Raw genomic sequence first — 16,272 nt, 5'->3', positions numbered from 1 at the left:
CTGTGATATATCCAGGAAAATATACATAAAAAATGGACAAAGTGATATAGATTGCGGCATTCTAGCCTAGGCAAGACTGAATATTCGTAAGTTATTAAAACAATAAATGTCTAAAATATAGGTTGTCTTATCTGAAAAAGAAAGAAACCTTGAGCAATTTATTTGACCTAGGATCAATTTCTGTATCTATAATAAATAGATAAAATACCTACCTAACAATTATTAAAATTGAAAGCACAGTTAAGGCACTTACTAGTAAGTGATCATTAGAATATGACTGGCCCTACCCGGTTTGGCTCACATAGAGCTTGGAATAAAAATCCTTCACCCTGAGTGTAAAGACAAATGGGGGTGAGGAGTGAATGAAAAAAAAACAGACATGGAGCCCTTGCTGTTTTGGCTCAGTGGATAGAGTGTTGGCCTGCAAATCAAGAGTCTCGGGTTCGATTCAGTCAAGGGCACATACCTCAGTTACAGGCTCCTCCCCAGCCTGGGCTGGTCAGGGCACATGCAGGAGGCAACCAATCGATGTGTTTCTCTCACATCAATATTTGTCTTTCCCTTTCTCTTCCACTCTCTCTAAAATCAATACAAAAATATCCTCAGGTGAGGATTAAAAACAAAAGAATACAACTGTGTTCTATTATCCACCTATTTTTGAAATGGAAAAAACATTCTAAATATACCATAGAATGAACTGGTTAAGTAAATGATGGTCAAACCACACAATATACTATTGGTAACCATTAAAAATAATTTTGATTAAGTAAATTTTAATAAAAAATTCTTATAAAGTTAAAAGAAAAATGTATATGTATAGGAATATATTTAAAAATACCTCCTAGAAATAAACAAAGGAAATAACTAAAATATTAAAAGTGATTGTCTTAGCTGACAATACTACAGCTGTTTTTTATTCTACCTTTATTATTTTACTAAGTTTTCTATAATAAATATCAAGACTTATAAATACTAAGAAAATCACTTACATAAAATATTTTAAAATCAGGAGAAAAGTGAAACATATTCATTCACCAAATATTTCTTTAGCATTTTAAAGCTTTAAATGAACATTGTATAGTTTCTGGCCTCTTTATATTAGCCAATATCATATTTCAGGCACAATATCATTTTTTTTTTCATTCCAAATAACCTCACCTAAAGTTTCCTTTTCCATCATCTTCTTTTACCTCCAAGGAGACACTGAAGGTAAACACGTCACTGTCGGGTGTAGGAATAACTGAGTCTTTAACATCAGACACTTGTCTGGAAGAACGTTTGAATGCTGTACAGAAACTATATAAAATTCTGCTTACCTAAAAGAATAAAAATGGGAGTACCATTAGGCAAGGCTTTAACTGCATTTTTATACCCTTCTCTCCTAATTCTTGAATCTATAATTTACCATAACATTTTTCTTCAGCAGATATAGTATAGGCATATATACAGTTTATAATATATGTTGTATAGTCTGTAATATTATTTATATATATATGGCTACTTTTTTTGATCTGGCATTTAAACACAGTAATAAAGATATTTAAGTTCACAAAAGATCTCTATTTATTTATAGATGAGTCTAGACCTCAGAATATAGTATATTGCAACGAATGAATCGAAAGATAATTACTAGAATGATGCCGGCATCTAAACCTTCCCAATCAACACACACAAACAAGGTTTTAGCCCAAGTCGTCAATTTCTCTTTTCATTTCCCTCAGATTCAGAGGACTAGACATTTAGGCATAGAATGGAGCAAATACTGGTTTTTGCGATAAACAAACACAATAATATGGTTGTTTCCAGTGTTGTTACGCAATGTGGTTGTAATATAAAGGTATTGCAGGATTCCAGAATGCATGCTGAAATGGTCATATTTATTTTACTAGTAGTAAGCCACCCTCATACACTTCCCCTAAAGTGGAGAAATATCACACACTATTCCAGAAGTTATTCTTCTCCTCAGTTCCACAAGAAGCATCATACCATCTCACATCTGTGTAAGCCTAAAGCACAAAAGACCTTCCAAATCTCTTGGGCCACTCATGGGTTGAACAAAGAAAACACGATGAAATAAGAAGGGTTTAACAAAGGTCATATTTTCAAAACCTCACATTGGGAGGAACAAGTAAAGAGACTTCTCTGGATGTTAATAAATCCTTCACTTTAAATAGAGTGGGTTCAAATTACTCACTGAATTATATTTGTCTAGGACTGTAATATTTTGTAATTTGCTTGAAACAAGAACACTTTCATCAACAGTAGAATTTCTTAAAGTTTGGGGACTTTCCCCATTTTTCTATCTTGTTATATTCATATATTCTACCTTTTCTCATACATTCAGTCTATCACATTCAAAAACAAGTAATTCTCAAACCTCCATCAGCCATACTTACACATATTAACCTATATTACCCTAAAATGCCTTGCCAATGCCAAATTCGTAGCTTCTTAAATATAAACTTTTAACTGTATAAGAATGTTTAACTTCAGCAATATCACATTGCACATAAAATTTTAATATTCTAATGTGTCATCTGATTTTAATGTTGTATTAATGAATAAAAACAGCAAAGGATTGACATTAACAAAAACTGTAGGCCTCAAATCTTACACATTTAAAACAACGATAAATTTACTCATTCTTTCCGCAAATATATTTTGAACATGTTCGGTGCACTAAGTATTATACAGCAGTTAACATGGAGCTTACATTCCAGCACATACATGAAAGCTGAATGTGCTTGAGGTAGGTGAGGACTTATTAGGTAAGCCAAAAGCAAAAATGTTTAGTCTCAACTGGATACTTATTTGACTTAGCTCAGTAATTTAAGTGTTACAGAGGAAAACAGAACCAAAGAACATGCTAAGAATATGTCATTGAATATTATGCCTACAAAGTAAAGTGTAAATAGGAACTTTAAACTACTTTTGGTTCTTCGAGTACTCCCCACCTCCTAACCCCCAATAAAATGTGAAGTCTATTGGTCTCTTTTTACCCATTCAACTTCAGCATATTTTTAAGAAAACACTATATGTGAAAACAGGGAAATACCTTTTTTCCCTGTTTTACGTAAGTTTTCAAACATTTGTATAGTCAAACTCCAACTATATTTCTTTTTTTCTCCTCTCCTATATCGTCTATTTCACTTTCTTTGTGTCAAAGCTATCAGCAAGCCTACCACATCATACCACATCCAAAAAAGTCAAAAAAACTTGGCAAATTCTAAAATAGATGGCAAGGCTCAGGAATTTCTCTTTTAAAAGGTTAAGTATATGGGGCTGAGCCAGAGTAGGTAGAGAATGATGGGGGGTGGGAGGATCAGACTACACCTTTCTCTCTTTTTGGAGGAAAGACACAACAGTACATTAACATCATTAATAGCAATCAAACTGCATTTAGTCCTGAACGTATCTTACAAGTTGCTATTTCCAACAAAAGGTTAAAATTATTTGTGAATTCTAGAGTGGTAAATAAGCTGGAATGGTATCCACAGATCAGTAAGGTAGAGAGCTTCAGAAACAATAATGACCAATATTTATAGTTACTGGAACAAACCGGGTAACCAATATCATGACAAGAAAATTAACACAAGCCATGGCAAACATTTCTATATATGCCAACTATTGCATGCGTGCGCGCGCACACACACACACACACACACACACACAAATGTACTAGAATAGGCCTTTTCTTTGCAGAAGGCAAAAGTTTATTGACATAATACAGTACAATTTTTCCCCAGAACACAGTACCTATAGAAAGCACTAATTAAACACAAAACTATGTTGGGATTGTTGTTGTTGTTATTGTGTTATTGGTTCTGAAGAGGTGAAAAGGAGAGTGCATGTAGATACATGGAAAGTGGAAAGGAGAAACACCAAAATCTTAACGCTGGTGAAGTTTTGAATTATATATATATATATTTTTTATTTATATATATTTTTTTTATTTCAGTATTTTCCAAATTCTCAAATATGTACTACATGTTAATAGTAAAAAAAAAAGTGCTATTTTAGCCTTGGCTGGGTGGCTCAGTTGGTTGGAGCATAGTCCTGTACACCTAAAGGCTGTGAGTTCAAATCCCAGTTAGGGTACATACCTAGGTTGCAAGTTTGATCCCCGGCCAGGGAGCATATAGTAGGCTACCAGATTGATATTTCTCTCTCACATTGATGTTTTTCTCTCTCTCCCTTCCTTCCTCCCGCTCTTCCCTGATTTCTAAAATATATCATTAGCCCTTGATGGTTTGGCTCAGTGGATAGAGCATCGGCCCTCAGACTGAAGGGTCCCAGGTTTGATACAGGTCAAAGGCATGTACCTCAGTTGCAGGCTTGATCCCTGGCCCTGGTCAGGACACGTGCAGGAGGCAACCAATTGATGTGTCTGTCTCTCTGTCTCTACCTCTCCCTTCCACTCTCTCCAAAAATCAATGGAAAAGTATCCTCGGGTGAGGATTAACAAAAAAATAAATAAATAAATAAAATATATCAGTAAAAACATATCCCTAGGTGAGGATTTTTTTAAAAAAAGACATTTACTTAAATAATATAGTTAATTAAATAACCTAGCCCATTTTTCAAAAATAAATATTTTTTACTAATATTGGTAAAAGAGAATCAACTCTTTTAAAAAGACCAGGTGTCAGTACCAGGTGGGCACAAGACTTATCAGGAGGAATTACTTGGTAAATTATATAAATGTCTAACCACTACACTGTACATCTGAAACTGATATAATATTAAATGTAAACTGTAAGTGGAAAGTAAATAAATAAATAAATAAAAACACCATATGTCAAGAAAATATTCACCCCAAAAATAAATGTAGGAAAATCATTCTATAAAAGACACCTGGAAAGATATGTATTAAAATTTTTAAAACATCTCACTCAAATTTATTACTCAGTGAAAGGGGCTAAAATAAGAGGCATATCATAAAATAAAATAAACTTTTTAAAAATTTATAAAAATCTACAGAAAACACTAACAGCATAACTTCTGAATTAATTTCCAATATAAAGTGTTTTGCTAAAATAACATCAATAAAAACCAGTGCATTAAGAATTAAGATCTTCCCAATGATACCCTTAATATTTCTCATAAAACACCTCTGAATGCCTAAAACCAGATGATAACAACCGTGCTTCTAAAATATAACACTGAGAATTGCTAGTAATGAATGATAAGTATGTTAAAACATACAAATAACACAAACATCAAAATCTGTTTTGAAGAAAACGATCACACTGACTAGTAGAAATAAATTCTTAAAGAGTCAACTAAGCCTTTTAAAGTATCTTTAAGAACAGTTTTGTATAATATATCCATAAAAATGTAACAAAAATAGGTGCCTTCTTGGCTTTTTTCTCTATGCTTTCTGATATTTCACTTTTTCAGCAGAAGCCTAGCCCGTCATTCTCCTGTACAATGATCACCGGCATCAGGATTCTTTGGGCTGGATCCCAGATCTTTTGCCACAGATCACTGAGATTCACTCCAGCAGAGTCCTGCAGAAGAACATCTAGGGTAGTGAGGCAAATGTGCCCTAAATCTTCTGTGGGGTTAGAACCCCTAATCCTTGTGCCACAGGTCCAAAGAAGCCATCACCTTCGCCAGCTTCCCCTCTGCCACTGCTGCTGGCTGCTGCCTGTGGGACTACATGGTGAAATAAGAGCATGACAGTACAGCTGGTAGTGGTAGCCATGTTGCTTTTCCTACTTGAAAAGACATCTTCTTGCCTTAACCTACTTCTTCATGTCTCATCCGGGGACTCTGAAAACAACGGAAAACAAATTAATTAGCAACACTGCTACACAGTACATATTTAAGCAATAATAATGTCTATCACATGTTCCTAAACTATCTTTGCCAATTGTTTGTGCTCACCAAGAGAGCCCAAATACTAAGGACTAAAGTTGTCCCTTCACCACAGAACAAGAAACTTCTGGGAACCAAATAACCTGACAACTGGTAGATGTAAGAAAAAGACTTTAAATTAATTAAAGGGTAATTGTTTTTTTTTGAGGGGAGAGGAAGATCTTCTATAAAAGCATGGGTAAAAACCAAAGGCAGGTGGGATGCAAACTCTATGACCAATCAATCCCTTTATAAAGCATAAACGAATGACAAAAATCCATATTTGCCTGTTACAATATTAAAGCAACAGAAAAGTTGTTACTGAAATTACATGGGGCTTCAGAGTCAGAGACTTCCATTGGAAACCCAGCTCCATCCTCTATTCTCTTAGTCTTCAGGTAAGCAAAGGGTAACTACATGTGCCAAACAAACCAGAGCACTTCTGAGAACACAACGGAGTGCCATTAATAATACACCTGGAGAAGAGGGATAAACTATGACTGCCCCAGGCAAGAAGGAGCATAAGATCACCAGTTTAAATAAATACTATCTATGTCATGGAGATGTGATGAGTATTGAGTAAGTGCTCAGCATTGTGCCAGGCATAAGCTCTATATTTACACGAGGTTATCTTCGTTTAGAAATGATGTCCTTTCTTCATAAAAATTTTTAAATTAATTTATTTTAGAGAGAGAGGAAGGGAAAGAGAGAGAAAAAGAAACATCGATTTGTTGTTCCACTTATCTATGGATTCATTGGTTCATTCTTGTATGTATCCTGACCGGGGATCGAACACGCAACCTTGGCATATCGGGCAAATGCTCTAACCAACTGAGCTGCCCAGCCAAGGCTAGAAAAGATGTCTTGTAATAAAGTTTAAAGACAATTTTGTATTCTCCTTCAAGCAATGAATTTTACCACCAATGTCCTATAACGTATCACTTTGAAAAGTGTACTCTAAAAAATAATAATAATACATGGAAATAAAAAAAATACATGGACATCACTTGCTCACAGCCTGCAAAGTACCAAATAGTCTCTCTAGAAATACTATTTAATACCATATCCAAAATGGTAAGGGTAAGAATTCCCCAGTTTTATCCATGCTTTCTCACTGTTAAAGCTCCAAAAAATGACGAAGATGCCTTGGCAGTGTGGCTCAGTTGTTTGAAGCATCATCCGAAGCACCAAAAGGTTGTGGGGTCAATTCCCAGTCAAAGCACATGCCTAGGTTGCAAGTTCGATCCCTGGTAGGGGCGCATACAGGAGGCAACCAAAATGACTGCCCCAGGCAAGAAGGAGCATAAGATCACCAGTTTAAATAAATACTATCTATGTCATGGAGATGTGATGAGTATTGAGTAAGTGCTCAGCATTGTGCCAGGCATAAGCTCTATATTTACACGAGGTTATCTCTTACTCTCTCTCTCTGTCTCTCTCTCTCTCTCAAGTCAATGAACATGTCCTTGGATGAGGATAATAAAAAATAATAAAAAATTAAAAATTTTAAAAACCTCAAAAATGACAAAGATTTCCCCACCCATAAATAAGTGGATGCTATAATCCAAAGAGAGTTTCATACCGTCACAATTAAGAAGAATGCTGCAGCCAGGTCCCTTTCCACTTCCTTTTGCCGCAGTGTTTCTGCCTCTCCAAGCAGCAGGTTTTGCAACTCTTCAACTTTCACTTCCTTGCTGTTGAGTGCCAATTGTCCAGAAACCACAGAGGGATATTAAATGGTGGCTGCCAACATGAAATGCCAGCACTCTACCGTCAGAGTGTGTGTGTACATAAATGTTGGCTGAAATAGAATCAGAACTACTTCTCACACAGGCATGGATTCTGGTAGAGAACTCTACGGCTACAATCTAAGTTACATGTGTCTGTGCATGTTCATTTTGGTGTTCAGGAAATAAAGACTGACATGCCCCTCGTGCTTAGTATCAAACACACAGAAATCTATATTTCTATGAGTTTACATGCTGTGGCCAGAAATAAGCTCTCAGAACTCCTGTTAATACAATGTTTGTTTACGCTTCATGGTAAAGAGCAAAGACAATAACTACAGCTTTCAGCATTTTCTGCTGACAATTTATATTCCCCAAAGCACACACTCTGGCGACCTTGCTTATCCAAACCCATTGATTAAAGCCTAAGTACTAAAGTTCTAAAAGTGCAATTTCTTTTTAATTAACAGATGCAGAAATGAAGGAAATTTCCCCATTTATTTACCAGCCATTTGATTCTGAATTATTTCTCCAGTCTTAGAAGAAACCACCGCTTAAGAATGGCTAAAAGGAACTTCCTGGCCCCTTCAAAGGTCTCCAAGTTGACACCCTGCTGTATGTGAGCATTTGTATATTTAATTAGGCCAGTTTTCTAGAGCCAAAGCCAGCCGCTAAGTGGATGTACGTAAAAAACAGTCTCTAGTGAAACTACAGAGCTCTATGAAACCACTTTAGTACAATATCCAAGTGCAAGCAATATGCAACCATCATGCCCGGCAGACGAAAAGGTATTGCTAGAGGCAGTTTTTCAAATCACATGGACCAATCAACTTGGGCAAAATAATAAAAAGGTGCAAAAAAAATCCCTCTTTCTACCTAATCCTGAGCAATGACTACCATGGTGGGATGGGAGGACAGCTCGTCAAGTGGCCTTCTCCTGTTACATCTGTTAGGCTGAGTGTGCCCCACCTATAATACCACTTTCCTGCATAGTTATAAGATTTGACTTTTCCATATTCAGTTCTATGCCAGTAAAAATATGCTCTTTCTCTTTAGAAATATACTCCAAGTTTATACAATATGGTACATACTCATACATACAAATTTATGACTAAGATTAGGGCTCAAAAATACTACTCTAATTCGTCTCCTTAGCCAATTGCTACAATATATTATACTTACTGCCTCTTTAATTTCACAGGTGAAAACGTGTATCTGAAATTCTTCTGAACCATGGGAACTCTCTGTAAATGCAAAGCAATTGCTCTCTGTTGTCCCATCATGTCCACGTGCACAGAACAGCACCTTATAGATTGGAAAAGATGCTATCTCCACATTGCTGGACTGATCTATGATTCTGCAGAACAGTGGTGGAAAATGAAATAAAATATTAACTATCAAAGAACGAAAGCAAATAGTTTTACTATGCCAATAGCATATAAACATAATCATCTTAAAATCACAAAATAAACTGGTACTAATAATGTGAGAAAACCATTTGTCTTCATATTCTTGCTATATGTATATAATGTATAAGCACACAATTCTTCACCTTCTTTTGACAATTACTTCACTTTTATGTTTCCTATGATCTAATTCACTTACTGCCTGTCACCCATCCCTAAATGCTAGTCTTGTTCTGTTACAGGAAAAGGAAAAGGAATGCCAGCACAGAATAGCATAGACGATCCAAAGGGAGTTCATTTCTACTGAGAGCAGCACCTGTAAGTTTATCCAAGCCCCAGGTCACTGTTCAACTGAGACCTCTTTTATCACAAAAACGGTCAGAGTGGTTCCACAGATCCAATTAACAGCAGAATATAAAAGTTATAAGGAGAGAGAAAAAAAAAAAGTGTAAGGAGTCTGTGGAATTTAAGGACAAATTATTCTCTGACTTTCACTATACAAATTCCAAGCCCTGGATTGATCTAAAAATTCAAGAACACTGCAGGGTCTCAAACTGTGAAACTGAGGGGTATCCACTAAAAACAGAGGCAAGTCAAAGCACTGGGTTTGTCACGAAGTATTTGGTACTTTGAAACTAAACAGGTAACATTAAAAGGCATTCTGACATTTTTAAGTTATACAAACAATATATCTACAAAACCCTTTTCTGAAAAATTCAAAGCATTTTTACCAAAACCTTGCAATTTATATTGCTATTTTAGAACTTAGCTAACATTTTTTTCACATTCTAAACTTTAGAGAATGATGAAAATCCGGAAGAGTTTGAAAAAAGATTAAGACAACTTTCAGGGAATATTATAGGTTTAGGATACATTCAACCTAATTTCCTAGAGCTGGTACACTTACTTGTTCATTCAGCAAATATTTACTGAAAACTTGGACCAGATACTACTCTAGACACTGAAGTAACAGCAGGGAAAAATAGAAATACCCTGCTCCCATGGAGCTTATGTCTAGTGAGGAAAGTCGACAATAAACAAATAAGCAAGTAAGTTGTATATAATGTCGAGTCAAGGAAAAGTGCTATGAAGGAAAAAGAAAAAAACAGCGAGGAGAAAGAATATAGTCACAGGTGTGACTGAAGGCCACTGGAGGGCTGAATGTTGGAATAACATCTGATTTACATGTAAAGAAATTCAAGGTTCGCCCTAGCTGGTTTGTGGATAAAGTGTCAACCTGCGTACTTGAAAGGTCCCGAATTCGGTTCTGGTCAAGGGCACATGCTGAGGTTGCGGGCTTGATCCCCAGTAGTGGGCATGCAGGAGGCAGCCAATCAATGATTCTCTCTCATCATTGATGTTTCTAACTCTCTCTTCCTCTCCCTTCCTCTCTGAAATCAATAAAAATATATTTTAAAAAAATAGAAATTCAAGGTTCAGATGACATTAAACATTATTACTAATTAAGTATAAGGAAAAAAAAACATTTTGCTTCTTTCCAGTCTGATGAAAAGAGCTTAAAATGAAGGGCTCACTCCAATTTTTTGACCCACTGTTAATGACAAGGTGGAGGCATGCTATTAGGCTCTTCAGAATACAAAAACAGAATTACATGTATTTTATAGTTATATTTCCACTTACATTCTAAGTATAATTTTGCACATGCCCCTTGCAAATAAAGACACAGTCTAAGCCTAAACATGTTTCCTTTGTATTACAGAGTAAAAGTGAATTAACAGTAAGTCCTAGGCTGATTTATGATATAACATCATCACCATCACACAAAATCTGCAATATGTCTAAGAGGAGAAGGGGGATTACAGCTCACCTCACAGAACCTTCTGGAACATTTGGCACATACAGAGTAACAGGAAAGGGGTACTGACTCGAAGATTTCATAGTTGCCATTGCCCGTAAAGCCTCTACTTCATTACGCGGGGAAGAAACCTTCATACATCCTAAGTAGGTCAGTTTGTTAAATAAAACACTATCTTCTTCCGGCAATCCACTTGGAGAAGATGGTCTGAGTGCAGAAATTTCTAAAGAAAAAAAAAAAACACACTCAAAAGTCAATGCAAAATTTCACAGAAACATAAGAACCAAAGTGGGAGCTCTCAACCAGCACTGAAAAGCTGGTGGCCCTGATCTTAAAAACAAAGTTAACAGGATTTTTAAATTTTCAGTATCACTTTATCCCACTTCTCCTATGGTTTCTATGAGTTCAGTACAGTACCTGTATTTGATGGATCCAAAATTAACTGAAGAGATGGCTTATTTGTTTGGCTGGCTGAAACATCTCCAAGCGAATGGTCTGAAATCTCACTGGAACTTTGACGATCCACAAGGCTGCCTTGCCCTTTCTCAGAATCTCTCAAAATCTCTTCCATGGCTTTTTCCAATTGTTCATCACCATTAGAAACTATCTACAGACAAAGCAAGACAATTCTGTTTCAATCATATTATGGTTCTGGAGCTGAATGAAAATATTTCACTTCTAGAAGAAATTAAAACAATCTAAATATTGGTTTAAATATAGTTAACTTAACATCAAGAATTTATACAGTTTTACCTAATTTTACTAGATATAATACAAAATCCTGAATTACAAAAACAGCCAAACTAGAAGATTATTAGTTTCAGAAAAGGATTTCTCAGAAAATGCTTCAGGCACTTTCCAAGTACATCTGATCTGAGAACTTGTTTACAGAGATTTTCTTTTCTTGTTATTTTCTTTTTAGTTTTCCATAACATATTCCAGAACCAAATAATCTTAAATGTACGGGCTTTAGGGAAAACCTGATAAGTTTAAATAGGCCACAGTCTACTGTGATATCATTTAAAATGTCATATTTCTTATCATAACATAAACATATTTCTGATTTCTTTATAAATTTTGTTTTCTAGCTGCCAAGAGGAGTGTTGCTAATTTCTTTATGTTAACTCAGGTTTTTCTTAAAAGCAGAGAAGACACAAAACCTAAGTAATAAATAACATCTTAAATACATTAATACTAAAATACAGATATTCAAAGAAATTTAAATAGTTATTTGTTTAAATAGAAATTTAAATAAATTTAAATAAAGCTATTGGTTATTTTAACAAAATTATAAAACTATATCTTCAACATAAGGTAAAATGGGTATTTAATAACCTGATCTTTATATAATTTTATTAGATTTGTATACTAATATATCTTTGATGCCATAGTTTAAATTAAACAAAAATCATTTAAAAAATATGTAGCAGTTCTGACTACCTTCTCTACCCCTGTTTCTAGAAGATAGCTATGCAATTCTCATGCATATATACCTGGGTTTGCTTGTTTTTTTCTTTGAGTTAGGAAAGGCAACACAAAAATGAAAAAGGAAAAGAAGCATAACCAAATACAAACACTAAAAATAAAAGACATATATTTTTAAAATATTTAAACAAGTCAACTGTTAAATTACATACTACAATGTTACCAGCTGATTTGAGGTCATAACGAAAAAAAAGTGAAAGTAAACATAACTATTTATATAATCAACTTAACCCAGTAGTAAGAGAGATAAAAATATTCAGATAAATTACATTTATGTAAGATTTAACCATTAAGTCTAATTCTCAATTATCCTTTCTCTTTCTCCTCGTCTATTCCTCCTTTCTAAATTCCGAATTAAAAGATAAATAACCAAAAGCAAAAAATTTCAAAAATATACAAACCAAATAATAAGCCTCTAAATACATCAAACATTGACTCTATTCTCACAGTCAACACTTGAGAAAAACCTTTGGATTTTATACATCTCCTTTCACCTAGTTAAAAAAAGCCATAATTTAAAATAGTATCGTTTGTAGGAAAGAAAAACTACCTTCAGTTCAGGTTTTTCTTCATCTTTTGTAGAAGTATCATCTGCATGCTGAGGAACCAAAACAAATTCTTCACTGTTCTGTGCAGCCACAGAATCCGATGACCCAGTAACCTTCTGTAAGGAAGCTCTGACCTCCATTTCAGTCCTGCAAAAATCTCTTCCCACATCCACCTGTTCAAAGCCACAAGGATTGAAAACAAAAACAAAACCTATTGAATAAAAACATGAACTGATCAATCCTCAGCCTTTAAAAATGGCTCATGTGAAGAAGAATTCTTCTCACTAGACAATTATCTCAAAACTAGGGAAGCTACTCTCTTGGACTGGGCCACATAATGGAAATATACTCTCTTCGCCCTGAGTTTCCAGGCTAACAGAACCATATTGTTCCCCGAAAAACAATATAAACCCGCCCATATCTCAACTACTACTGTTTAACTATTTTTCTCCTAGAAATACTATTTTTATTGTTTTTAATAAAGAGAGGAAAAAATTAAGCATGATATTAGAAGTATCTACAAATTCACACACACACAAATATATTCACAGAATTATTTTGTAATTAAATCTAAATGTCTTAAAAAACGTATCTCCTCAAGAACATATATAGTACTTTCAAAAATATTTTATGTTACTAAAATTAACTAATATACAATTCAACACCCTAAGCCATATATCTTTTTTTTTTCCAGACACATTACCACTTATGAGCTGGGGGGTGGGGAGGTGGTGGTGTCAAAGCTTTCACATTGCATTTATGTAGCAAACAATGTCACAGTAATCAAATACAGTGTAATTCTATTTTCTGGATAGATCTCTACACCACAGAAACTCAACATTCTCCAAATATTCACACTTTAACTCAACATGAATACTACTACATAGCAGACACTGCACTCAGCACTGGAGTTACATGAGTGAACAGCCTGCTCTCCTGGAGCTGACATCTAGTGAGAAAACAAGCAATGACGCAAATAAGATAATTCCAAATCACTCTAAAGCAGTGGTTCTCAACCTTCCTAATGCCATGACCCTTTAATACAGTTCCTCATATTGTGGTGACCCCCAACCATAAAATTATTTTCGTTGCTACTTCATAACTGTAATTTTGCTACTGTTATGAATCGTAATGTAAATATCTGATATGCAGGATGTATTTTCATTGTTACAAATTGAACATAGTTAAAGCATAGTGATTAATCACAAAAACAATATGTAATTATATATGTGTTTTCCGATGGTCTTAGGTGACCCCTGTGAAAGGGTCGTTCAACCCCCAAAGGGGTCTCGACCCACAGGTTGAGAACCGCTGCTCTAAAGGCTATGAAGATAATGAAAGAGGTTAATGTGACAAAGAGTAGCTTAGCTGTAAGGAGTGTAGGGACAGCTGTAAGTAAGGTGGTGGGAAAGGACGCTCCAAAAGGGTAATATTTGAGCTGAAACCTGAAAGACAATAAAAAGGACCTGCTCAGTGACCAAAGGGTAATATGAAAAGGGGTAAAACAAGTAAGCCAGGGTTAAATAGGAGAGGACCATTTAACTATAGTAGCCTGCTGATCTAAGCCTAAATTCCCCCAGAAATGTTCTTTTTCTCTTTCTAATTCGGTTACTTTGTTCATTGCAGCATATAAATATGGCTGCAATATCTCATTTTGCCATTAGGTGACACTAACACCATTACTCCTGGCCCTTAGAAAAAAAAGTACTTGCAGCTTCAAGTTATACTTTTTAAAAAAATTAATTCCCAACTTTATTTAAAAAATCAAAAATTCCACTAATATCAAAATAAAAAATAATTATACTCCTAGGCTAACAAGATAGCCATCATTTATTTGTTAGACATGTTAATATCCTTCTTTTTTAAAACCCTTCAAGTACATTCATCTGTCCTCTCAAAGTTTTTCTTATTTTGTATGTTATATGTTTCTAAAAATGCAGTATGTGTTAGCAGCCATGTCTTTACCCTTCCAGATTGCCCCATGAATCCTTGATTGCCAAGATACATTCCAGGTATCTTTGTGTGGCCAATCCTTCTCCAAGTCCTTTTCAGCTGCCACTCCTCTACTTAATATCTACATGTTAGAAATTCCCCAAGTTCAGGTCCTGAGCTTTTTTCTGATTCCTTGCCACACACTATAAGTAATATCTCTCATTGTCATGAATTTAAATACTATCTATATGCTGACAGTGTCCCAAATTTCTACCCCAACCCAAATGACTCCTCTAAATTACTTATTTGGAACCCATGTGGAATTCTCAGTAATGCAAATGTGATCAAAATGGAATTTCTAATGTCTTCTCCAAACTTGCTTCTCATTCAGATTTTCCATTTCAGTAAATAACAACACCTCCTACCAAGTTACACACACAAAATATCTGGGTCTCATCCTTAACTCATCTCTACTGCATTCCTCACATCAGCATGTCAGCCCCATCTCTAAAATACACCCTACATCTATCCCATCTTGCTCTATATCCATTTTACCAGCCTAATCCAAGCAATGTTTTTATCGACTATAAGTCTCGAACCCATCTCCTTCCTCCATTCTACTCCTCCCTAATTTACTCTTCGCAGAGCTACCAAAGAACACTTAGGAAATACACTGAATTATATTAAAACTCCAGACTAAAATCTTTTTACTAAAATTCAAACAAAATCCAAACTCCTTAACAGCACTTACAAGGCCCAACACACCCTTGCCTCTGTCACTTTATCATTTCAACTCTTTAATCACAGAAAATTCAGTCCCAACTTAGAGTCTTAGCTCTTGCTTCCTACCTTCGTATGACTGACTCCACTGATATCAGCTTTCATTCACCCATTCAACAAATATTTTATGAGTCCCTACTAGCTGGAAATTATAATGGGAACTGGAGACTAAATGATGAGTAAAGACAATGCAGTCCTGGTCTTCCCAAAGCTAACATTCTTATGGAAGAGATAAATAATACAGATGAGAGTAAATCAGGATCACATACTGGAATAAGTATTACAGAAGGCGAGGAGAAGGTAGGAGGCAATACGGATCCAACTGATGTCTGGGCTTAAAAGAATGAATAAACCATGGAAAGAACTAGGGAGAACGAACTTGATGTGAGAAACGCCTTACTGAGGAATGGAAAGGAGACCATGATAGCTAGATCATAATGAGTATGGGTGAGAACAGCAGGAGCTGAGATACGGAAAGGATGGCAGAGAAGCCTGAGGCCGTCACGATGCTAAGGCTATCTAAATAAGCACCCTCCCCAAACCCAAACTCTGTTTTGTTTACCAGGGAATACTCCATTCCTGGCATAGTACATAGTACATAGTAGATATTCAATAAATGTGTGGAACAAATTGTTCTTAAAAGCACCAATCACTTGAAAGTTCTCACAAAACAGGAAATGTAAAGCCAGGACTCAAGTAATTACTTCAGAGTAATGCTC

General features: G+C 35.3%; 1 protein-coding gene across 3 annotated transcripts in view; it reads right to left on the bottom strand.

The window, feature by feature from the left end:
• RABGAP1L (RAB GTPase activating protein 1 like) overlaps nt 1-16,272 on the bottom strand; it is a 425,164-nt gene that overhangs the window by 367,974 nt on the left and 40,918 nt on the right. For all 3 annotated transcript variants that reach the window (XM_070397213.1, XM_070397212.1, XM_070397214.1), the window contains 5 exons: nt 12,844-13,014; nt 11,226-11,415; nt 10,821-11,031; nt 8,769-8,943; nt 1,159-1,316 (listed from right to left, as the gene is read on the bottom strand). In XM_070397213.1, coding sequence (XP_070253314.1) covers nt 1,159-1,316; nt 8,769-8,943; nt 10,821-11,031; nt 11,226-11,415; nt 12,844-12,981 — 872 coding nt within the window. In that variant the 5' untranslated portion in view covers nt 12,982-13,014. Of the gene's footprint in view, nt 1-1,158; nt 1,317-8,768; nt 8,944-10,820; nt 11,032-11,225; nt 11,416-12,843; nt 13,015-16,272 lie in introns of those variants that run through there.

The sequence above is a fragment of the Myotis yumanensis genome, unplaced genomic scaffold (assembly GCF_028538775.1).
Source record: "Myotis yumanensis isolate MYYU_CA2020_CCGP unplaced genomic scaffold, mMyoYum1.0.hap1 SCAF_17, whole genome shotgun sequence".
NCBI classification, from domain to species: domain Eukaryota; kingdom Metazoa; phylum Chordata; class Mammalia; order Chiroptera; family Vespertilionidae; genus Myotis; species Myotis yumanensis.
This window is presented reverse-complemented; position numbering and strand designations above follow the sequence as displayed.